A 26,233-nucleotide genomic window follows, 5' to 3' on the forward strand; every position below is an offset into this window, starting at 1 on the left:
CATAATAACGTTTGCTTTTTTTTTGGGTGGAGAAAATTATGATCAGCCTCCCCCGGAGTGAGGTGCATCCATGGCCACCCCAGTGGCACAGTGATCTGTTTTGTGTTATTAGCGATTCTTCATGGCCGTGGGAAGTTTTCCAAAAAGGGCCACAACCAATCTTATCGAGAGGAACTGGATATTCCGCTGGATAAAACGACGCCACGCGGCGTTGACCAATAATAAATCGAAATTGTCGGATATGGCCATTAATCAATCCGATTGGAACCGGGCGGTTCCCAAAAGTGAATCAGTCAACAGGTTTCCGGGCAGAGTTTGTTGTCTCCCCCGGGCGTCGAAAATAAATCAATTAAACCCCGTAATTTGGCCTGAACGGTACCCCATTATTCGACATCAAGGTCAGAGCGTTAATAATCGCCCATTTCTCGTCAGACATCTTGTGTGGGAAAAAGCGCCCCAAGATTGACTCATTTCCTCGTTTTTCAATCAAATCATGTACCTTTCAGCATATATGGCTACTAAAAATTCATTGTCTTGTCCGTCTGGGACCACCCACTTGTTAAACTACATGCCATTTTATTAAACCAATTCCGTTGCTTGATGCACGGAAAGATTCGTCAATTCATTTGAATCATTTGATTAATTTGAATCATTTGAATCATTTGAATCATTTGAATCATTTGAATCATTTGAATCATTTGAATCATTTGAATCATTTGAATCATTTGAACCATTTGAATCATTTGAATCATTTGAATCATTTGAATCATTTGAATCATTTGAATCATTTGAATCATTTGAATCATTTGAATCATTTGAATCATTTGAATCATTTGAACCATTTGAATCATTTGAATCATTTGAATCATTTGAATCATTTGAATCATTTGAATCATTTGAATCATTTGAATCATTTGAATCATTTGAATCGTTTGAATCATTTGAATCATTTGGATCATTTGAATCATTTGAATCATTTGAATCATTTGAATCATTTGAATCATTTGAATCATTTGAATCATTTGAATCATTTGAATCATTTGAATCATTTGAATCATTTGAATCATTTGAATCATTTGAATCATTTGAATCATTTGAATCATTTGAATCATTTGAATCATTTGAATCATTTGAACCATTTGAATTATTTGAATCATTTGAATCATTTGAATCATTTGAATCATTTGAATCATTTGAATCATTTGAATCATTTGAATCATTTGAATCATTTGAATCATTTGAATCATTTGAATCGTTTGAATCATTTGAATCATTTGAATCATTTGGATCATTTGAATCATTTGAATCATTTGAATCATTTGAATCATTTGAATCATTTGAATCATTTGAATCATTTGAATCATTTGAATCATTTGAATCATTTGAACCATTTGAATCATTTGAATCATTTGAATCATTTGAATCATTTGAATCATTTGAATCATTTGAATCATTTGGATCATTTGAATCATTTGAATCATTTGAATCATTTGAATCATTTGAACCATTTGAATCATTTGAATCATTTGAATCATTTGAATCATTTGAATCATTTGAATCATTTGAACCATTTGAATCATTTGAATCATTTGAATCATTTGAATCATTTGAATCATTTGAATCATTTGAATCATTTGAATCATTTGAATCATTTGAATCATTTGAACCATTTGAATCATTTGAATCATTTGAAACATTTGAATCATTTGAATCATTTGAATCATTTGAACCATTTGAATCATTTGAATCATTTGAATCATTTGAATCATTTGAATCATTTGAATCATTTGAATCATTTGAATCATTTGAATCATTTGAACCATTTGAATCATTTGAATCATTTGAATCATTTGAATCATTTGAATCATTTGAATCATTTGAATCATTTGAATCATTTGAATCATTTGAATCATTTGAATCATTTGAATCATTTGAATCATTTGAATCATTTGAATCATTTGAATCATTTGAATCATTTGAATCATTTGAATCATTTGAATCATTTGAATCATTTGAATCATTTGAATCATTTGAATCATTTGAATCATTTGAATCATTTGAATCATTTGAATCATTTGAATCATTTGAATCATTTGAATCATTTGAATCATTTGAATCATTTGAATCATTTGAATCATTTGAATCATTTGAATCATTTGAATCATTTGAATCATTTGAATCATTTGTGTTATTTAAGATACATTTGATTAATTTGATTCATTTGACTCATCTGATGTTTTTTTTTGTATTTTTGCGATAAATATTCCTTCCGTGTTAAATTGAAAAATTACCGTTTCAAATGACACGCGAGTCAGTTCACGCGAAATTGCGGACAAACCTTGAATCTTGACATGACCTGAGCTAAGTGGCAATTAGGCGGGCTTGGCTTGTTGGGGGTGGAATTGCTCACCGGAAGATTACCAAGTTGGTAGTGGGGACCTCCCGGTAACCTTCAGATGCGACGATCTGGATGCACCTTTGATTTGCGTCAGTGACAGTTCTTCGTTGAAATAAAGTGAGATTGATTTGAAATCCAATTAGTCCCCAAAAATGTATTTTGTTATAATTTACCCAGAAATTGAAGTTATCCCAGATAGCTTGAGGCAAGTCATGCCCCTTGTGCGGTCTTCCCTACATGAAATTTCTCCACTCAAACCCACAATACGAAATCACCAATAAATTGAGATTAATAACCACTCCCTTCGTTACATCCCGACGTCGGTCCACATCACAAGAAGTCATTCCCAACCACACACTTGCAATCATCGCTGCCACACTTACCGCCAGTACGTGATCCAGTTCTTTGGTTTCGTGATGTGATTTGCTCCGACCCGTGCCGTCATCCCCATTGCAATGATGATGATGGTGGTGGTGGTGATGATGGCCGAGCCGCGGGTAGTGGTAGTGCTGGTGATGCCGGTGATCTTCGTCCTCGCCGCCGTTCCCGTCCGCTCCCTCGTCCTCGTCGTACTCCTCATCCACGTGGTCAGCCACGACCGCCTCGTCCTCGTCCGTCACCGGTTCCTCGGAGTCGTGCTCGATGCCTTCATCGTCATTGTCTGGAATGGAAAGGAGAATTTGTTGGATTTTTCGATTAACCTGTGAGTTGATTGAAATTTCAGCTGGAATACAGCAGGAACACCTGTGGTTGTGGGGACTTGAGATACGAATGAAATCAATGTTTCAGTATCAATCAATATCCGAGAGAATTCTAGAGTTTGATAGCAGGTCGGCAAACGTAAAATTGCCATTTTAATACAAGTCCATTTCGTGCGATATGCAAATCAAAAACCTTGCTCTCAATTCCACCGGATTCAAAGACCTTTTCGCCCCCAAACGTCTCGTAGATCATTCCCGATGCCTTGAACGCGCAGTGCCTGAAAAGCCTGCATCTCACTCTGGTGCACCATAGCTTGCAGCTCTAGACAGAACCAGCTTTTGATTCTACATGGGGAGATCGTCATGAAATCTCATTCCTCTAGCTTTCTTATCGTTGATGTTTGAAATCTGGATTCGCCCTAATGTAAATGTTCAATAAATTATCCTTGCGTTAAATTTTACGTAGTAGGCCTGGCCATGTTAATATTGTCTGGTCAAAGAATGTCTGCCCTAGAATTTATTCTAGGATCCGCTCAAAGTAAGTGGTATGACACTAATGGTCCAAAAGGACAAACATAAATTAACGTGAAATTTCTCAAAATAACTTAAGTGTTGATAACTGACGAATCAAAAGGTCGAGGTCACTAATCAAGTATTACGAACAAGCCCAGAACCAACCTACTAGTTATATTTTGGACCAGTCTAGTACACAATTATGCATGATTTCATGTATCATATCGTACCCTACAGAAACTCAATATGGGAAAAAAAACTCACCCGCCACAGTCAGTCATCGCAAAACTGACAGCATCGGCAACGTGGGGCTGCCGCTGCCGGTGCATGTGGACGGATACTTTGGGACCCCGCACTGACATTCCGTGACGGCGGCGCACAAGCGACTTGTCACGAAATCGAGCAGGTCTGCCGGCCTGATGTATGGGTGCGTGACGTGTGTGCCCTACGTGGCCCATTCATCTCGACGCAAGAGTTCCTGAAGTGTCAGACGATTAGCATAACCGACCCATATAGGAGGGCGAAACATTCAATAAATTCGTTACAAATTGTCTATCGTCACACCAACCCCAGCAGTCGGCGCAAAACGATTTTATCACCAAACACAATAAACACTGAAAATTACCCACTTAAGCCACTAATGCAATTAAAACAAGCAAGAGATAGCAAATACTGGCTCGAAAGCCCGAGCTGCACCGCATGTCACGACGACGAGCCCCAGAATCGAAACTGCAGCGGAGCATGCAGTCATGTCACGATTAAAAGTTTGAATTATTGCCAGGTCGTGTGAGAAAAAATGTTGCACCAACTTGATACAGGTATGAATTGAGCTGGCTGACAGCACGGCACCCACGAGGGCCAGAACACGTTAAATGTGCATATGAGAGAGTGTTATTGCCGGAAAATGTGACACAAGAGGGTGGAGGGGGTGGCAATGGTTCAACGTACTGCGTTAACTTGGAGTTTTGTTTTACCAAAAAAGAGCAGAATTTTAAATTTTATTTTATTTATTTTTTGCAACAACAAAATATTCATTTTAGTCTCCACACAATTTTGCGGGCTGGTCATACACTGACATACTGTTATTGTGTTCTACTGGAATGAATCAGAATCTGTACAAATCAAAATGATCTATGGATGAAAATTGCGTTTTTCAAAAATTATAGATTTTTAATTTTTGGTACGGATTTTTAATTGACCAGATTTGCTAGGCGGATTGATCCTAAAAAAAATATATTTGTTAACATTCCAACGCCCAAGGCTCCAAAAAAGTTGGAACGGTAACTTCAACTCAATTGTTCTCGGGCATTACTCAACCAATCGGGACGATTCTTCTTTCCAGTAATTTGTTAGGATGTCTAGATGATTCTAGAACTTTACAGAACTTAATTTGATCAAATCTGTAATTTTTGCGATCAAAAACATCGTTCCAACTTTTTTTTTCGCGTGTAAAAAAAAAAATCGCCAAAAATTCTGCGGAGGCAGTCATTTTAAAAAAAGGTGGAACGATGTTTTTGGTCGCAGAAATTACAGATTCCATCAAATCAAGTTCTGCAAAATTTTAGGATCATCTAGACATTCTTACAAATCACTGGAAACAAGAATCATCCCGATTGGTTGAGTAATGCTCGAGAACCAGCGAGTTGAAGTTACCGGTCCAACTTTTTTTGGAGGCTTGGGCGTCCGTGTAAGTTGGACGTGCGTTGGGCGTTCCAGTGTTAACAAATTTGTAGAAACCTTACCTTTAAAACCCTTTTTGAACTTTGTAAATCCGATTTGATTGTCAAAAGGTATTCCATTTTTGACACAACCATATTCAGACAGATTTTACAATGACATATATGAGGTTCAAGGTCAAATGAAGTTCGCATATCGTCGCCGTCGTGCTAACTTGTCGCACGTGCATTTTGGGCAAAATTGAGTTAAGAACGCCATTTTGTGCAGCTCTTAATGCCTCACCTTTTGACCTTCACAGAACCCCAAAATTCGATTTCTGAGACATTCAACGAAATCCGAAAAAAACTCCGTGCATTTTTGTCACTCTACATATGAAAGTAGTTTCAATCTTGTCGTGCTATCGTGTCACTCCCTGAAAATTGATGTAAGTGCGACAACTGGGCAAAGGAATTTCAGGTCAGAACGTGTTTGATGCACGTACAAGTTAGACTACCGTAAACATTTGTAAAATTGGTTAAAATTTTATAACTCGGGACTCCAACAACCAACTTCAACCAAACTTCGGGGCAATGCACATAATGGTAAGCCAAACAAAACGTGTTTGTTATTGTTTACATTGCGTGCATTCGTTTATGTTTATTCAAGGTCAATTCCCGAGCATGGGTAAATAACAAGGGAAATGCGTAATAATACCTTTCTCTGGTATCAATACCAAATTTTGGTATTCCTGGACCCTTCAAAAGGAGAATGGGCAAATTTGTATGGGAACTGGTCCAAGGATGTACACGAACGGGACCAACTTTTTTCGAAAGATCTCGCCGAGACATGAAAAAAAGTCTTCCGGACCAACTCTCTAAACCCCGGGGTTCAAAAGTTACAAGTTGTTGAAGTTTGAGCATTTTGGGTAAAAATGTACAAAAAATCGTATTTTTGCTAATTCTAAAATCATTTATGAAATCTCCATTTTATTATGGATTTTGCTCATCTTGACTTCATTCGACGCGTATCAGCAAAAACTATGAGTTCTAATATGTCTTAGCATGATTGAAACATGATTTCTCTTGTTTTTATACGTTTGAACCGTTTGTACAAGAGGCATCCCATAGAAAAAAGTTGAAACTTCAAGGTATTGAAACCGGATCCGACCCAGACTGCTTCAGTGAGTATGGAAGGCTTCAGTGTAATGTTGTAACAACTTATTGGGATGGTCTGAGTCATCCGAGAACTCCTTGGAGTTAAGACTGGCGAGTCTACCGCCGTAACAAGCAAGATGTCGGCGGTTTTTGACCACTGATCATACCCGCATGGCTTCAGTGAGTATGGTAGCCTACTATGCTGATGTGTTGGAGTGTCCTGGGTTCTCCTAGGAATCCCTGGAGTTAAGATCTGTGGAGCTACAGCCGTAACAAGCAAGAGGTCGACGGTGTTTGACCCCGGAACATACCCGCATAGCTTCAGTCAGTATGGTAGACTGCTTTCTTAATGTGTTAAGATGTCTTTGGTCATCCTAGGACTCCCTGGAGTTAAGATATTTGGGTCACTGTAACAAGAAAAAGGTCGACGATTTTTAACCGCGCATCATAACCGCAAAGATTCAGTGAGTATGGCAGACTGTATTGCTGTTATGTTGGGATGTTCTGGACCATTCCAGGGAGTCCTTGTAACAGCCGTAGACCTACAGATCATAACTCCAGGGAGTCCTAGGATGACTAAAGACATTAACAAAGCAGTCTACCATACTGACTGAAGCTATGCGGGTATGTTCCGGGGTCAAACACCGTCGACCTCTTGCTTGTTAAGGCTGTAGCTCCACAGATCATAACTCCAGGGAGTCCTTGGATGACCCAGGACATCCTAACACATTAGCAAAGTAGTCTACCACACTCACTGAAGCTATGCGGGTATGATCAGTGGTCAAAAACCGCCGACATCTTGCTTGTTACGGCGGTAGACTCACCGGTCTTAACTCCAAGGAGTTCTCGGATGACTCAGACCATCCCAATAAGTTGTTACAACATTGCACTGAAGCCTTTCATACTCACTGAAGCAGTCTGGGTCGGATCCGGTTTCAAAACCTTGAAGTTTCGACTTGTTTCTATGGGATGCCTCTTGCACAAACGGTTCAAACGGATAAAAACAAGTGAAATCATGTTTCAATCATGCTAAGATATATCAGAATTCATAGTTTTTGCTGATACGCGTCGAATGAAGTCAAAAAAATCGGAATCCATAATGAAACAGAGATTTTGTAAATGATTTTAGAAATAGCAAAAATCCGATTTTTTGTATATTTTTACTCAAAATGCTCAAACTTCAACAGCATGTAACTTTTGAACCCCGGGGTTTAGAGAGTTGGTCCAGAAGACTTTTTTTCATGTCTCGGCGAGATCTTTCGAAAAAAGTTGGTCCCGTTCGTGTACATCCTTGGACGAAATTCGCCCATTCTCCTTTGTCTTGAGGATTATGTTTTTTTTTCGATTTGTGTTTTTATTAGAATTTAGCAGTTCTGTTCCAGGATGTTACATTTGCAATTCAGAGATTTGGAGAACCTTTCAACTGAGATCAATTCATAAGCCTTTGCAGGGAGAGTACATATTTCTACGTTTAGATTTTGCTAGCTGAGTGCTCTTTTAGGGAAAATAAATTTTGAGAAAAAACCCTAGATCTATGTCTTGAGGATTATGCAAGAGCAAAATGTGGTATCATACCAATTTAAGGCATTGTTTTGATATTGCAAAATTGCAGAATTTGTCAATGGTCGAACACATATTGGTATTCTTTTGGTATTAAAGTGTTTTATCAAATTCCTCTGAAACTATGGGAAAATTTTGACCAATTTTGACAAAATAATTAATTTTGCGCTAAAATTATGTCTGAAAGCGAATGCTTTCATTCAAAAATCGGAAATTTCAAACTTGATTTTAAACATTTTTGATATACCCCCTACAGAAATGACTAGAAATTGTGGAACATTTTCTAAGTCAGGATGGCACATTTTGGTATTATTTTTGTATTAAAGTGTTTTATCAAATTCCTCTGAAACTATGGGAAAATTTTGACCAATTTGGACAAAATAATTAATTTTGCACTAAAATGATGTCTCAAAGCGAATGCTTTCATTGAAAACCGGAAATTTCAAACTTGATTTTAAACATTGTTGATATACCCCCTACAGAAATGACTTGAAATTGTGGAAAATTTTCTAAGTCAGGATGGCACATTTTGGTATTATTTTGGTATTGAAAGGTTTCATCAATTTTCTCTGAAACTACACTGAAATTAAAAAAAGTACCAAATTCCTAAATTCTAGGAATTTTGCCACTTTTCCTTATTTAGTAATCGGGTTTTTTGGATTACTTATTAAGGAAAGGAGGCAAAATTCCTAGAATTTAGGAATTTGGTACTTTTTTTTATTTCAGTTTATGGCATTTTTTACCAATTTGGACAAGATAATACATTTTGCGCTAAAATGACTTGAAAAAAAACCAAATACTTTGAAAACGAGTCAATCGAAAGATTATTGAATTTTGGTGAATTTCAATCCAGTTTTATTTTAATAACACTTATTTTTCAATCCTGTTATTTTTCAGAATCGTCAAGAACTTCATGCACAGGCCGTTCATCAATGACAAATGCATTCGGTGTGGTGAAGAATATCACTTAGAATAACATGGCATCATCAGGTGAGTAGATTTGGCTGTTGCATATGGATCTTTTCAACATCAACTTGGTATTGAAATGGTTCTATTTTGAGGTATTATTTTACCCTTGGAATAACATGGTTTGGTATTGTTGTGCCATTCCACATACAAGACTTTGGTATGATTTCATGGTATTTTACCATCTATTACTGGGCAACATTTTGGTCGCTGTTATTTGCTCAAGTAATACCAAAATTTGGTATTCCCGTGTTATTTACCCCTGCTCGGGTTAAAACGCGATTTTGGTTGTCGATATGAACGTCGATATGAAAGATTGTCTTTATAGTGGAATATCTGTTGTCAATCAAAACGGATTTACAAATTTCAAAAAGGGTTTGAAATGAAAGAGATTTCTCTACAAATCTGTTGAAACAAATATTTATAAAGATCGATCCACCTATAAGGCCAGGTTAGATATAAATCCGTGCAAAATTTCAAAAACCTTTAAATTTTGAAAAACGCAATTTTCACTGATAGACTATTTTAATTTATACAGATTCTGATTCAGGCCGGTGGAACACAACATTCTACGTAGAAATCTCCGATGGGATATCTCTGTTCATAATATTCTGCTTCAGCCACGCCGTGATGTGAGTATTCGAAAATCTTTAACTTGGTGTTCAGGACAAAGTTGAAAGTTATGATAAGGACTGTTCAGAAAAAGAGGCAAACGAAAAAAAATCTGATCAAGAGTTAAATTCACTTCAAAAGAAGAATTCCAAAGTTACATATATTTTGGTATTCCAGATTTTTTTATATCTTTAGCGGACGAAAAAGGTATATTTTGCGCTAGAGTTTAGGATAGTGAAAATCTTGGATTGAATGATATTTTTTGCAAAAAAAAAAAAAAAATAGCGTGCTCTTACAAATTACATTAAATTTCCAATCAAAACTACTTGACAAATTGCTTCACAAAGTGCAACGTTTTAAGATATATGAATTTTTTGGTTGATATTTTCGAAAAAAAGAGCTGAACAAAATTTTTCCAAGGGAAATTGTTAAGACTTTATTGATCGGACTACTGTTTGTTGAGATATAGCCTCCTCAACTTTAAATATTGTGAACAGTGGCGATGGTTTTCTCAGTGTCACCAGATTAGTCCCTATTTTTCAATTTCTTGCCATTTTTTTAATCCATTTCCAAATTTCAAAATGATTTTAAATTTGCAAATTCGTAATTTAAAAAATTCTTTCCAATAAACCAAAAAGTTTTAAAACGTTCAAGTCAAGCTTAACATTTCGATGCCCGTGTGTTTTATCTAGATAGCAATCCCAGCAACTAAGTACAAGCAAGCATACATTTAAGCTCTTTTTGGAAATTTTGAAAAAAAAATTGAATTGATTTTTCAAAAGAGTTGAAAATTTTACATAATCTTCATTGTTTTACTTTGAAAATCAAACCAATAGTTGCCAAGATATCTAATTAGCGGACATTGTAAAAAATCCACTATTCAGAAAATTAAAACTTTAAATAAAAATTTCTGAAACCAGCTGTCCGATCAACAAAGTCTAAAAAGGAAAATGGTAGGAAATTGAGCACACAAATCTTTTTTCATTTTAAAATGCAAATCTAATTATAAATAAGTTTTTTCGATGGGATACCAACTTCCAAAGCAAAGATTTTTTTAACAGTCAAAACCCGAAGCCTGCAAAATGCGTTACAGTAAATTTTCGCAGGCTTGGGAAATATGCAAAATAGCACCAAACTTCAATGTTCTATAGTGTTTTGGAATCGTCAGAATGTCTACTTTAAGGAAAAAATATGCAAATTAGTGGATTTTTGGGCGGGGCTCGGGGGGGAGGGGGTGAACGAAAAAATATCCGAGCAAAATGCGTTACAGTAAATTTGTAAAATTTATATCTTATGCAAAACATGACCAAAACTCAAAGTTTTATAGTGCTTTGGAAAGGTCTACACATGAACTTTATGTTAAAAATATAAAAAGACTACGTTTTCCATAAAGTTTTACTAAAAAAGTTAAGTAAACATTTATTGTTCCATATACTAATATCAGTAAGAGAGTAAAAACATGACTTTTCATTAGAAACATAATCATGCGACATATCTAACTTCTCCAAATTTCATGAATAGTCATTCTGCAACAAAATTGAACCGATTCAGCTGAACCGGTTCACCCAACCGGTTCAATAGTTGTACCGGTTGAACATTTCTGGCACAAAATGTATCATGCGACATGTCTAACTCTTTCAAATTGCCTGAAAAGTCATTCTGTAGCAAAATTGAACCGATTCAGCTGAACCGGTTCACCCAACCGGTTCAATAGTTGTACCGGTTGAACATTTCTGGCACAAAATGTATCATGCGACATGTCTAACTCTTTCAAATTGCCTGAAAAGTCATTATGTAGCAAAATTGAACCGATTCAGCTGAACATGTTCATCCAACCGGTTCGATAGTTGTACCGGTTGAACATTTCTGGAACAAAATGTAGCATGTGACATGTCTAACTCTTTCAAATTGCCTGAAAAGTCATTCTGTAACAAAATTGAACCGATTCAACTGAACCGGTTCACCCAACCGGATCAATAGTTGTACCGGTTAAACTTTTTTGGCACAAAATGTATTATGTGACATGTCTAACTCTTTCAAATTGCCTGAAAAGTCATTCTGTAACAAAATTGAACCGATTCAGTTTAACCGGTTCACCCAACCGGTTCAATAGTTGTACCGGTTGAACATTTCTGGCACAAAATGAATCATGTGACATGTCTAACTCTTTCAAATTGCCTGAAAAGTCATTCTGTAACAAAATTGAACCGATTCAGCAGAACCGGTTCGATAGTTGTACCGGTTGAACATTTCTGGCACAAAATGTAGCATGCGACATATCTAACTCTTTCAAATTGACTGAAAAGTCATTCTGTAACAAAATTGAACCGATTCAGCTGAACCGGTTCATCAAATCTAATTTAAAGAATTTAAAAAAAATCAAGAATTTAAAGAATTCAAAGAATTTAAAGATTTTAAAGAATTTAAAGAATTTAAAGAATTCAAAGAATTTAAAGAATTTAAAGAATTTAAGAAATTTAAAAAATTTAAAGAATTTAAAGAATTTAAAGAATTTAAAGAATTTAAAGAATTTAAAGAATTTAAAGAATTTAAAGAATTTAAAGAATTTAAAGAATTTAAAGAATTTAAAGAATTTAAAGAATTTAAAGAATTTAAAGAATTTAAAGAATTTAAAGAATTTAAAGAATTTAAAGAATTTAAAGAATTTAAAGAATTTAAAGAATTTAAAGAATTTAAAGAATTTTGAGAATTTAAAGAATTTAAAGAATTTAAAGAATTTAAAGAATTTAAAGAATTTAAAGAATTTAAAGAATTTAAAGAATTTAAAGAATTTAAAGAATTTAAAGAATTTAAAGAATTTAAAGAATTTAAAGAATTTAAAGAATTTAAAGAATTTAAAGAATTTAAAGAATTTAAAGAATTTAAAGAATTTAAAGAATTTAAAGAATTTAAAGAATTTAAAGAATTTAAAGAATTTAAAAAATTTAAAGAATTTAAAGAATTTAAAGAATTTAAAGAATTTAAAGAATTTAAAGAATTTAATGAATTTAATGAATTTAAAGAATTTAAAGAATTTAAAGAATTTAAAGAATTTTAAGAATTTAAAGAATTTAAAGAATTTAAAGAATTTAAAGAATTTAAAGAATTTGAAAAAAATTAAGAATTTTAAGAATTTTCAAGAATTTTAAGAATTTTAAGAATTTTAAGAATTTTAAGAATTTTAAGAATTTTAAGAATTTTAAGAATTTTAAGAATTTTAAGAATTTTAAGAATTTTAAGAATTTTAAGAATTTTAAGAATTTTAAGAATTTTAAGAATTTTAAGAATTTTAAGAATTTTAAGAATTTTAAGAATTTTAAGAATTTTAGGAATTTTAAAAATTTTAAGAATTTTAAGAATTTTAAGAATTTTAAGAATTTTAAGAATTTTAAGAATTTTAAGAATTTTAAGAATTTTAAGAATTTTAAGAATTTTAAGAATTTTAAGAATTTTAAGAATTTTAAGAATTTTAAGAATTTTAAGAATTTTAAGAATTTTAAGAATTTTAAGAATTTTAAGAATTTTAAGAATTTTAAGAATTTTAAGAATTTTAAGAATTTTAAGAATTTTAAGAATTTTAAGAATTTTAAGAATTTTAAGAATTTTAAGAATTTTAAGAATTTTAAGAATTTTAAGAATTTTAAGAATTTTAAGAATTTTAAGAATTTTAAGAATTTTAAGAATTTTAAGAATTTTAAGAATTTTAAGAATTTTAAGAAAGAATTTAAAGAATTTAAAGAATTTAAAGAATTTAAAGAATTTAAAGAATTTAAAGAATTTAAAGAATTTAAAGAATTTAAAGAATTTAAAGAATTTAAAGAATTTAAAGAATTTAAAGAATTTAAAGAATTTAAAGAATTTAAAGAATTTAAAGAATTTAAAGAATTTTAAGAATTTAAATAATTTTAAGAATTTTAAGAATTCTAAGAATTTTAAGAATTTTAAGAATTTTAAGAATTTTAAGAATTTTAAGAATTTTAAGAATTTTAAGAATTTTAAGAATTTTAAGAATTTTAAGAATTTTAAGAATTTTAAGAATTTTAAGAAATTTAAGAATTTTAAGAATTTTAAGAATTTTAAGAATTTTAAGAATTTTAAGAATTTTAAGAATTTTAAGAATTTTAAGAATTTTAAGAATTTTAAGAATTTTAAGAATTTTAAGAATTTTAAGAATTTTAAGAATTTTAAGAATTTTAAGAATTTTAAGAATTTTAAGAATTTTAAGAATTTTAAGAATTTTAAGAATTTTAAGAATTTTAAGAATTTTAAGAATTTTAAGAATTTTAAGAATTTTAAGAATTTTAAGAATTTTAAGAATTTTAAGAATTTTAAGAATTTTAAGAATTTTAAGAATTTTAAGAATTTTAAGAATTTTAAGAATTTTAAGAATTTTAAGAATTTTAAGAATTTAAGAATTTTAAGAATTTTAAGAATTTTAAGAATTTTAAGAATTTTAAGAATTTTAAGAATTTTAAGAATTTTAAGAATTTTAAGAATTTTAAGAATTTTAAGAATTTTAAGAATTTTAAGAATTTTAAGAATTTTAAGAATTTTAAGAATTTTAAGAATTTTAAGAATTTTAAGAATTTTAAGAATTTTAAGAATTTTAAGAATTTTAAGAATTTTAAGAATTTTAAGAATTTTAAGAATTTTAAGAATTTTAAGAATTTTAAGAATTTTAAGAATTTTAAGAATTTTAAGAATTTTAAGAATTTTAAGAATTTTAAGAATTTTAAGAATTTTAAGAATTTTAAGAATTTTAAGAATTTTAAGAATTTTAAGAATTTTAAGAATTTTAAGAATTTTAAGAATTTTAAGAATTTTAAGAATTTTAAGAATTTTAAGAATTTTAAGAATTTTAAGAATTTTAAGAATTTTAAGAATTTTAAGAATTTTAAGAATTTTAAGAATTTTAAGAATTTTAAGAATTTTAAGAATTTTAAGAATTTTAAGAATTTTAAGAATTTTAAGAATTTAAAGAATTTAAAGAATTTAAAGAATTTAAAGAATTTAAAGAATTTAAAGAATTGAAAGAATTGAAAGAATTGAAAGAATTTAAAGAATTTTAAGAATTTTAAGAATTTTAAGAATTTTAAGAATTTTAAGAATTTTAAGAATTTTAAGAATTTTAAGAATTTTAAGAATTTTAAGAATTTTAAGAATTTTAAGAATTTTAAGAATTTTAAGAATTTTAAGAATTTAAAGAATTTTAAGAATTTTAAGAATTTTAAGAATTTTAAGAATTTTAAGAATTTTAAGAATTTTAAGAATTTTAAGAATTTTAAGAATTTTAAGAATTTTAAGAATTTTAAGAATTTTAAGAATTTTAAGAATTTTAAGAATTTTAAGAATTTTAAGAATTTTAAGAATTTTAAGAATTTTAAGAATTTTAAGAATTTTAAGAATTTTAAGAATTTTAAGAATTTTAAGAATTTTAAGAATTTTAAGAATTTTAAGAATTTTAAGAATTTTAAGAATTTTAAGAATTTTAAGAATTTTAAGAATTTTAAGAATTTTAAGAATTTTAAGAATTTTAAGAATTTTAGGAATTTTAGGAATTTAAAGAATTTTAAGAATTTTAAGAATTTTAAGAATTTAAAAAATTTAAAGAATTTAAAGAATTTAAAGAATTTAAAGAATTTAAAGAATTTAAAGAATTTAAAGAATTTAAAGAATTTAAAGAATTTAAAGAATTTAAAGAATTTAAAGAATTTTAAGAATTTAAAGAATTTTAAGAATTTTAAGAATTTTAAGAATTCTAAGAATTTTAAGAATTTTAAGAATTTTAAGAATTTTAAGAATTTTAAGAATTTTAAGAATTTTAAGAATTTTAAGAATTTTAAGAATTTTAAGAATTTTAATAATTTTTAGAATTTTAAGAATTTTAAGAATTTTAAGAATTTTAAGAATTTTAAGAATTTTAAGAATTTTAAGAATTTTAAGAATTTTAGGAATTTTAAGAATTTTAAGAATTTTAAGAATTTTAAGAATTTTAAGAATTTTAAGAATTTTAAGAATTTTAAGAATTTTAAGAATTTTAAGAATTTTAAGAATTTAAGAATTTTAAGAATTTTAAGAATTTTAAGAATTTTAAGAATTTTAAGAATTTTAAGAATTTTAAGAATTTTAAGAATTTTAAGAATTTTAAGAATTTTAAGAATTTAAAGAATTTAAAGAATTTAAAGAATTTAAAGAATTTAAAGAATTTAAAGAATTTAAAGAATTTAAAGAATTTTAAGAATTTAAGAATTTTAAGAATTTTAAGAATTTTAAGAATTTTAAGAATTTTAAGAATTTTAAGAATTTTAAGAATTTTAAGAATTTAAGAATTTTAAGAATTTTAAGAATTTTAAGAATTTTAAGAATTTTAAGAATTTTAAGAATTTTAAGAATTTTAAGAATTTTAAGAATTTTAAGAATTTTAAGAATTTTAAGAATTTTAAGAATTTTAAGAATTTTAAGAATTTTAAGAATTTTAAGAATTTTAAGAATTTTAAGAATTTAAGAATTTAAGAATTTTAAGAATTTTAAGAATTTTAAGAATTTTAAGAATTTTAAGAATTTTAAGAATTTTAAGAATTTTAAGAATTTTAAGAATTTTAAGAATTTTAAGAATTTTAAGAATTTTAAGAATTTTAAGAATTTTAAGAATTTTAAGAATTTTAAGAATTTTAAGAATTTTAAGAATTTTAAGAATTTTAAGAATTTTAAGAATTTTAAGAATTTTAAGAATTTTAAGAATTTTAAGAATTTAAGAATTTTAAGAATTTTAAGAATTTTAAGAATTTTAAGAATTTTAAGAATTTTAAGAATTTTAAGAATTTTAAGAATTTTAAGAATTTTAAGAATTTTAAGAATTTTAAGAATTTTAAGAATTTTAAGAATTTAAGAATTTAAGAATTTTAAGAATTTTAAGAATTTTAAGAATTTTAAGAATTTTAAGAATTTTAAGAATTTTAAGAATTTTAAGAATTTTAAGAATTTTAAGAATTTTAAAAATTTTAAGAATTTTAAGAATTTTAAGAATTTTAAGAATTTTAAGAATTTTAAGAATTTTAAGAATTTTAAGAATTTTAAGAATTTTAAGAATTTTAAGAATTTTAAGAATTTTAAGAATTTTAAGAATTTTAAGAATTTTAAGAATTTTAAGAATTTTAAGAATTTTAAGAATTTTACGAATTTTAAGAATTATAAGAATTTTAAGAATTTAAAAAATTTAAAGAATTTAAAGAATTTTAAGAATTTTAAAAAATTTAAGAATTTTAAGAATTTTAAGAATTTTAAGAATTTTAAGAATTTTAAGAATTTTAAGAATTTTAAGAATTTTAAGAATTTTAAGAATTTTAAGAATTTTAAGAATTTTAAGAATTTTAAGAATTTTAAGAATTTTAAGAATTTTAAGAATTTTAAGAATTTTAAGAATTTTAAGAATTTTAAGAATTTTAAGAATTTTAAGAATTTTAAGAATTTTAAGAATTTTAAGAATTTTAAGAATTTTAATAATTTTAATAATTTTAAGAATTTTAAGAATTTTAAGAATTTTAAGAATTTTAAGAATTTTAAGAATTTTAAGAATTTTAAGAATTTTAAGAATTTTAAGAATTTTAAGAATTTTAAGAATTTTAAGAATTTTAAGAATTTTAAGAATTTTAAGAATTTTAAGAATTTTAAGAATTTTAAGAATTTAAAGAATTTAAAGAATTTAAAGAATTTAAAGAATTTTAAGAATTTAAAGAATTTAAAGAATTTTAAGAATTTTAAGAATTTTAAGAATTTTAAGAATTTTAAGAATTTTAAGAATTTTAAGAATTTTAAGAATTTTAAGAATTTTAAGAATTTTAAGAATTTTAAGAATTTTAAGAATTTTAAGAATTTTAAGAATTTTAAGAATTTTAAGAATTTTAAGAATTTTAAGAATTTTAAAAATTTTAAGAATTTTAAGAATTTTAAGAATTTTAAGAATTTTAAGAATTTTAAGAATTTTAAGAATTTTAAGAATTTTAAGAATTTTAAGAATTTTAAGAATTTTAAGAATTTTAAGAATTTTAAGAATTTTAAGAATTTTAAGAATTTTAAGAATTTTAAGAATTTTAAGAATTTTAAGAATTTTAAGAATTTTAAGAATTTTTTGAATTTTAAGAATTTTAAAAAGTTTAAGAATTTTAAGAATTTTAAGATTTTTTTAGAATTTTAAGAATTTTAAGATTTTTTTAGAATTTTAAGAATTTTAAGAATTTTAAGAATTTAGAGAATATAAAGAATTTAAAAAAAATTAAAGAATTTAAAGAAGCATGACTTTTCAACCGGTAAGATGAACCGGTTCAGCCGAATTCTGTAACAAAGAATGACTTTTCAGGCAATTTGAAAGAGTTAGATATGTCGCATGATACTTGTTGTGCCAGAAATGTTCAACCGGTACAACTATCGAACCGGCTGGATGAACCGGTTCAGCTGAATTGGTTCAATTTTGTTACAGAATGACTTTTCAGGCAATTTGAAAGAGTTAGATATGTCGCATGCTACATTTTGTGCCAGAAATGTTCAACCGGTACAACTATTGAACCGGTTGGATGAACCGGTTCAGCTGAATCGGTTCAATTATGTTACAAAATGACTTTTCAGGCAATTTGAAAGAGTTAGATATGTCGCATTCTACATTTTGTGCCAGAAATGTTCAACCGGTACAACTATTGAACCGGTTGGATGAACCGGTTCAACTGAATCGGTTCAATTTGGTTACAAAATGACTTTTCAGGCAATTTGAAAGAGTTAGACATGTCACATGCTACATTTTGTGCCAGAAATGTTCAACCGGTACAACTATCGAACCGGTTGGGTGAACCGGTTCAGCTGAATCGGTTCAATGTTGCTACATAATGACTTTTCAGGCAATTTGAAAGAGTTAGATATGTCGCATGCTACATTTTGTGCCAGAAATGTTCAACCGGTACAACTATCGAACCGGTTGGATGAACCGGTTCAGCTGAATCGGTTCAATTTTGCTACAGAATAACTTTTCAGGCAATTTGAAAGAGTTAGATATGTCGCATGCTACATTTTGTGCCAGAAATGTTCAACCGGTACAACTATCGAACCGGTTGGATGAACCGGTTCAGCTGAATCGGTTCAATTTTGCTACAGAATGACTTTTCAGGCAATTTGAAAGAGTTAGACATGTCGCATGATACATTTTGTGCCAGAAATGTTCAACCGGTACAACTATTGAACCGGTTGGGTGAACCGGTTCAGCTGAATCGGTTCAATTTTGTTGCAGAATGACTATTCATGAAATTTGGAGAAGTTAGATATGTCGCATGATTATGTTTCTAATGAAAAGTCATGTTTTTATTCTCTTACTGATATTAGTATATAGAACAATAAATGTTTACTTAACTTTTTTAGTAAAACTTTATGGAAAACGTAGTCTTTTTATATTTTTAACATAAAGTTCATGTGAAGACCTTTCCAAAGCACTATAAAACTTTGAGTTTTGGTCATGTTTTGCATAAGATATAAATTTTACAAATTTACTGTAACGCATTTTGCTCGGATATTTTTTCGTTCACCCCCTCCCCCCCGAGCCCCGCCCAAAAATCCACTAATTTGCATATTTTTTCCTTAAAGTAGACATTCTGACGATTCCAAAACACTATAAAACATTGAAGTTTGGTGCTATTTTGCATATTTCCCAAGCCTGCGAAAATTTACTGTAACGCATTTTGCAGGCTTCGGGTTGTACAGGGAAATTTTTTTCTTCGGGTCTTGACTGTTAACTAGCCTCAATTTTAAATACACAGGTATCAACAAATTTTAAGTCCAGCAAATCACGGCTAGACGATTCAATTTGGACAATTTTCGTGTATAAAGGCAATTCTTAAAAACTCTTTCAAAATCAATCTTTTAAATCAATTTACAATCGTTTTGTGATCGTTTTAATGATCTGTCAAAATTTATGCTCGTTCCTAGAATTTTATTTCATTAGCCTTAGCTGAACATAATTCTCCCGAGTCCGCACAATCGCGCTTCACGAGCGACCACACTCTATTCAACAGTTGACATTTTGAAATAAAGCACCGATTCACCGTGATTCCAATTCAAACTCCCTTCAGATGTCAATGAAACAAATCACGATGCCCAGCGCTGCTGTGCCCTTCGCGCGATTTGATTGCTTTCGGAGATGGTCAACATCGAGCCCTTTGAATGGCCGCTTCTCTTTCGCAACGCAACGCGCCAAGCTTTTCCGACTCCAACGCGCGCAACTCCAGACTCCACTCGTGGCACAATGCAGTGTGTTCCCCTAAGAGAGTGACATTGCAACTCCAAACATCGCGATCGTTAAATAGAGGAGGCTTTTGTACGAAGTTCAAAAGATCCATATCAAATTCCTCCACGACGACGACGATTAATCGGCTAAATCAATTCCAAAGTGTCGTTTCAAGTTCAATATCATCTGCAAGCACCAAGCTATAAAGACACTAACTAATAGTCGATTCAGCTATTCGAGGACATCGACGAGGGGGAGGTCGTTAAAGAGATTTGTACTTTGTCATGGCAAGGTTGCTGCAGTTTCAAACGGGTCGAGATTCTTGATAAAAGCCAGGTTTCGACTTTCAAGTTTGCCCATTCATTGTGTGGTGCCCCCTCCGATAATGGAGATCATTGTAACCGGGAGACTGAACGGAGAAGAAAAGTGCAGCGAGATATTGCGAGAAAGCGCCCCGCAGAGTGGGTGATTCGGGCCACTATTTATGACAGGTAATAAATGCTTCATGTAGATTTCCGGAGACCGATAAGGTCTCTGTGGGTCCCTGCGAGGAGAATTTTGTGTTCTCGCACGCGGAAAATTGCCAGGAATTTGGTGTAAGTAAATACGTGCAATCGTTTTGAGGGTGGCGACTCACTTGAATAACATTGAGATTTATAAGTGGTCTAAGATTCGATGTTTCGCTATCATTAACAACATTCTGAAATTCTTCGTTTTCAAGTAGCTACCCTGCACTTGGTAGCACCGCCGGCAGCTACCGCACTGGGGACAAAGTGTGTCCAATGTACGTACGCGGGCCAAAATCGTGACTTTGAGGAACACCGGGCAAGCAGAAAAGCGCAACTTCAGAAAAACGGTAGTTGACAGCTTTATGATTGCAATTAGTCAGAGATTTTTGCAGATATGTATATGGGGTGGTGGGCTGGCTGAACAACAACTGACCCAGCTGTTGCTCAAGTAACTCCCTTCCTATAGGAGCACGTGAAGACAGCTTGGTCAGCCTACCATGCCTAAGCGTTAGTTCAAGGGCTTACGGTTTCAGAAGGGTCCGTCGGCCCATATTCATGGGGGATCGTGACTTAATAGAGTGTATGTGTGTGTGCCGTGGTCAATTTTAACGGCCTGTATATGTTAATTTCGAAAAGTAGACCTCCCTCGCACATTTTCTCGTGGCGTTCAGCCCCCGCAGGTGAACCACATTGGACATGGACGACCTTCAACTCCATCAAGATCTATGAGTCGGCGCGAGCGGCCGGTAACGGTCTTCAAATAGACTTCTGAAAAAATGTGTATCGCTCTCACATGCACGCCGCAAGTTTAATCGAATAACATGAAAACTAAATTAAATAAGCTCGGCTCGCAGCAGCAGTCAAGCTTCTGTTTGGGGTCCAAACCTGCACTTGGAACCCGGCAATCGTGACGACTTCGTCGTTGCCCGCGGTCAGAACTGACAGCCTAGCGGTTCCATAAATCTCCACTTGATGGCTGCCTGTTGTGGACTGCTTCTGCTGTTCCTAACAACAACAAACTACCGTAAACCGGGGTGATTTTTTTCTGGTATTTCACCTAAATTAATTTTCTATTATTATTTTACTTCAAAATTATGTTAGTGAATGCAATCATGAAATTTGGTTTATGATCAAAGTCACTCCAGCGAACTGTACCAAGAATTCACCCCAGCCCTCGAAAAGCACTTATGCTGCTCGAGACTTGTCAGTTTTGAGGGGTGCAGCCCCATTATGCACAAAACAGCAGCCCGGCAGCACCCGGAGATTTAAGACACCTTTTGAGCTCATTTTGCACTTGATATTTTAAATTTGGATCCCGCGCGCGCGAGCGTTAGTTAGTCATAATGGATTAGTCTGAGCGCTAATCAAATGAGCAAGGCCAGATAGTTATCCTGGGGAGCTTTAAATGGTAAATTCATGACATGCTGGACAAGGATAATTTAAACGGGGGTGCATTTTTAGCGGTGGGAAATCAATTTGAGCGCGGTACTGAATGGTGTGAAATTAGTGCACGGAAGGCTGAAAATCAGCGGGTTCTAAGTCCTTAATTTTTATCACCGACGGCTAAACAATAAGGTGGAAAAATTGGGTGCAATCTGGAAGGGCAACGAGTGACCTTTCAGGTGCTGGTTAGGTGGTTTTGTGTTTTAAAAATAGTTCTCTATTTGAAGTTATTATTCTTTAAAAAGTTAACTCTTTTCGTGTATGGTGAACAAATTTAAGTCTGTTTTTAATATTTTTTCATTATTTTTAATTTTCAATCCTAACCATTTTGTAAATCTATTTTACAATACACAAAAAAAGTGTCAAATTTTCAACATTCAAAAATTAATTATTTTTTTTTGCTCTGTACATTGTAATGTAAAAATTCAAACAGGGTACAGTCCAGACTCGATTATCCGAATCCTTGGAAATCACTTCGGACAATCGAACCAAAAAAAAAAAATGTTTTCGATGTCTTATTTTGGATTGGCTTAAGTATGACGCCTACACTACGCTTAAGTGATTTAGAATTTTAAAATCCAAGATGGCGGCCAAATGCCCGTGAAGAAAAATGTATTTGAGCAATTCTCTAAGAAATCGGTCTTTTTTCTTCAATTTTAATTTTGCATTTGTTTATCTGACTGAAACTTTTTTTGTGCCTTCGGTACGCCCAAAGAAGCCATTTTGCATCATTAGTTTGTCCATATAATTTTGCATACAAATTTGGCAGCTTTCCATGCAAAAATTAAGCATGAAAATTCAAAAATCTGTATCTTTTGAAGGAAGTTTTTGATCGATTTGGTTTCTTCGGAAAAATTGTAGGTATGGATACGGACTACACTGGAAAAAATGATACACGGTAAAACAAATGGTAATTTTTTATTTAACTTTTTGTCACTAAAACTTGATTTGCAAAAAAACACTTTTATTATCATTTTTTTTTTTTCATTTTATGATATGTTTAAGAGGACATCAAATGCCAACTTTTCAGAAATTTCCAGGTTGTGCAAAAAATCTTTGACCGAATTATGAATTTTTGAATCAATGCTGTTTTTTTTTAAAAAATCGAAATATTGGTCGCAAAAATTTTACAAATTTATTTGTCTATGTCAAATCAAATTTGTAATCTAAAAGTACGTTAGTGAAATTTTGATAAAGTGCATCGTTTTCAAATTAAATCCATTTTTAGATGACTTTTTGAGTATCTCAACTATCAAAAACTTTTTTTTCATTGTTTTTTTAACGTTAAAAAAATATTTTTACTACTTTAACTTTACAACACTTTAAAACGAATTATGAGATTAACAAAAAAAAATTAATGGATGAACGTTGAAAACGAATTTTGAAACAATAACACAACTCGATATTTTTGAAGTTGATGTCAGTAAACGCTTAAGTTTAATCAAGGTATGATAGATTTTGGCTCCCTGAACACGATCAAATCGACAGAATCGAATTTTAGTGCTAATAAATACCATTGTAAATTTCGGGTAAGGGTATTTTGCAAAAACAAATTAACAAAAATGAATTGTGATTCAAACTGTCAAGGTTTAAAAATATTTAGAAAAAATTCCAAAAGAAATCTGCATCAAAACATGTTCATTACTTTAGCAAACACTCCTCAAAGTACCCACCACTCTGTCTAACCTAACTCCAAGCTGTTTTCCTTGGGAGAATTCCACACGACCGACGCGCGGGTCTATCTGCCCGTTCACATCGTGGTAATGGGAGCAATTTTGTTCACTTGAACAAAACCGTGTGGATACGTACCTACCGTACCCCGACTAGCCTACATCTTCTTGGGTGGCAGAGCTCTGCCCTCAACCTGAACTGAATTGAATTTTAATGTTTTATAATAATCTCCCTGGAATGTCAACACAATTCAATGAGGGAGGAGGGCACGCCAACACTCCCAGTTTCCCACGTCATAACGTTGCCTGACACTTTTCAGCTTGGAAAAACTGCTTTTCTTTGCTCTCATCAAAATTTGCACCGACATAAGTTTGTGTAGTTTGTTCGAACGTTAAAAAAGCAGTTGTAAACCTACATCTCGACTTGTTGTACTCACCTTCGGCTGTCATGAACTCGATCAACTCCTCCAACTCGTGGGACATTGGGCAGTCCTCATTAGGCGGCAGGTTGTAGTCAAGTGCGGTGTAAACGACGATGCCTAGTTTTAAGAGGATCTGGAAGAGAAAGAAAGCAAAGGTAGTTGATTTGTTAGAAAAGATTCAAACATTTCTCGGAAAGCATCTCATCCGAGGAAATCAAAACACAGAAGCAGAGAACACAATTTCAAACACTTCCAAAACTTGTTTCTCTCAATGGGTCAGTGAAACACAAACCCCTCCTCCCTCCCCAAAGGTGGTTTGATTGAATGAGGCGCCCGATAGTTGATCTTTCGCTTTGTGTGCTTTTCATTCATTTCCAAATCTTGTTGTTTGTTCTCTTCACTTTTGCTTTCCACCCCCTCTCGACAAAACCGAGTCTCAAAATAGAATCGCAAAAGTAGGTGTGTTTCACCGGCGCTCTTTATTTTTTGCTTTCATTTGTTGATGAGGAAATTGTTCGCACATTTTCGATTTAATTTTTTAGCGAATTTCAACACACACATAATGAACAGCACCAAAAAAATACGGTTTCTTTTTCACTTGTAGCATTCCGCGAGGCCATGTTGACGCGAACACTGGCTGCGCATAGTTTGACCGTGAAAACCTGGCCACGAATGTCGAGCCGCAAACATAACACATAAAACCTGCTCCGGCAACATGGGGAGCATTAAAGTTCATGCTAAAGCACACACATACGCTCGGTGGCTTGCATAAAAATGTCTGACTCGTAGCTCACAGCTGGTGGTATATTGGATCTAATAAAAGGCAAAATAAGGCACATTTCTTAAATACAATTTGCAAAAATATCACGTTTAACAACTAAAAACTAAAAACTAAAAACTAAAAACTAAAAACTAAAAACTAAAAACTAAAAACTAAAAACTAAAAACTAAAAACTAAAAACTAAAAACTAAAAACTAAAAACTAAAAACTAAAAACTAAAAACTAAAAACTAAAAACTAAAAAAAAATCTAGTTTCAGGCATCTCAATCAGCAAAAAAGCACCTCGAAACCACCTGAGCAATCCTCTTCGAAATCGGCCATTCAATGTTACGCCCTTTTGAAATGTAAAATCGGACCATTAGTTGCTGAGATATCAACAAAAGAAAATGGTGGGTTTTTGGGTAGGACTTAAAAAACTTCTATTTTCCTGTTTCTTTTTTCGATGTATCTCAGCAACCAGAGGTCCAATCTTCAATGTCTCTTAGACAATTTTGTAGCAAATTTTCTGAACTTTTCAAAAAAATTTTTTTTCAGAAATGGTCACTTATGGTCACTATTTTTAAAAATTAAAAAACTGCGAATATTTCGCTAAAATCAAACTTTCGGTGCCTATATCTTGAAAACGGAGCCCTTTATCAAAAAAATCTGTAGAGTACTTTTCGATTGCAAATTCAAGTTTACATAAAAAAATTATGTAAAATTTGGTTTTGAATTAAATCTCGATTTTTTTCAAAAATCACTATTATTCAAGAAAAACATAATTCGGTGGCATATTTTTTGACCATACTTCTCTATGGCTCAAAAGTTGCGGATTTTGTCCTCTAAAACATATCAAAAAATCCCGAAAATCAAAAAATACATTTTTTGGGAAATTGAGTTTTAGTAAAAAAAAGTTAATAAAAAAATCGTAAATTTTTTTCTGTGTACCTATTTTTTTCTCAATAGTCCTTAACAATACCTTCAACTTTGCCGAAGACACCAAATTGAACAGAAAATTCACTCAAAAGTTACATATGTTTGAATATTCACGTACCATTTTTGTATGGACAGCTGCCAAAATTGTTTGGAGACTTGGGTGAACCAATGACACAAAATAGCTTTTTTGGTCATAGGGAAGTTTGAGCCAAATCAAAAAATACAAATGAAATCCATTTCCGGTTTTGGTAGAGAATTGCTCACCTCTGAAAACCCGAAACATCTCCGATAGTCAGGAACCATATTTCCAAAGCTGATCATGTCCTGAAAAAGGATTAATTTCCCGTCGAGTGCAATGTATTTGATGAAAAATTCAAATTTCAGATAACTTTTTCTGTCTGTTTTTATTTTGCCAACATAATCAAAAGTAATTGTTCAAACCTCCTCCCAATTCACTATCAACTGCCCACACTGCGTGACATGATAAGCCACCCATATCATACCATTCACTGATTCCGCACGACCCGTGAACGACATAATGTCAACCTTTCACCGAGACCCCCCTCCCAGCAATGTCATCCTGAAGGTGCCTTTTACTACCCGAACCGACTCATCTCTCACATCAATTAATCTCTTGAGGTTCGTCGCTTGTCCAAGTCCCTGTCAGTT

At 31.2% G+C, this 26,233-nt stretch overlaps 1 protein-coding gene across 6 annotated transcripts in view; it reads right to left on the reverse strand.

Moving 5' to 3' along the window:
- Positions 1-26,233, reverse strand: part of LOC120416081 (protein spire) — a 343,750-nt gene that overhangs the window by 170,911 nt on the left and 146,606 nt on the right. For all 6 annotated transcript variants that reach the window (XM_039577758.2, XM_039577761.2, XM_039577763.2 and 3 more), the window contains 2 exons: positions 23,884-24,001; positions 2,782-3,059 (listed from right to left, as the gene is read on the reverse strand). In XM_039577758.2, coding sequence (XP_039433692.1) covers positions 2,782-3,059; positions 23,884-24,001 — 396 coding nt within the window. The remainder of the gene's footprint in view (positions 1-2,781; positions 3,060-23,883; positions 24,002-26,233) is intronic.

This window comes from Culex pipiens, chromosome 2 (genome assembly GCF_016801865.2).
Source record: "Culex pipiens pallens isolate TS chromosome 2, TS_CPP_V2, whole genome shotgun sequence".
NCBI lineage: Eukaryota > Metazoa > Arthropoda > Insecta > Diptera > Culicidae > Culex > Culex pipiens.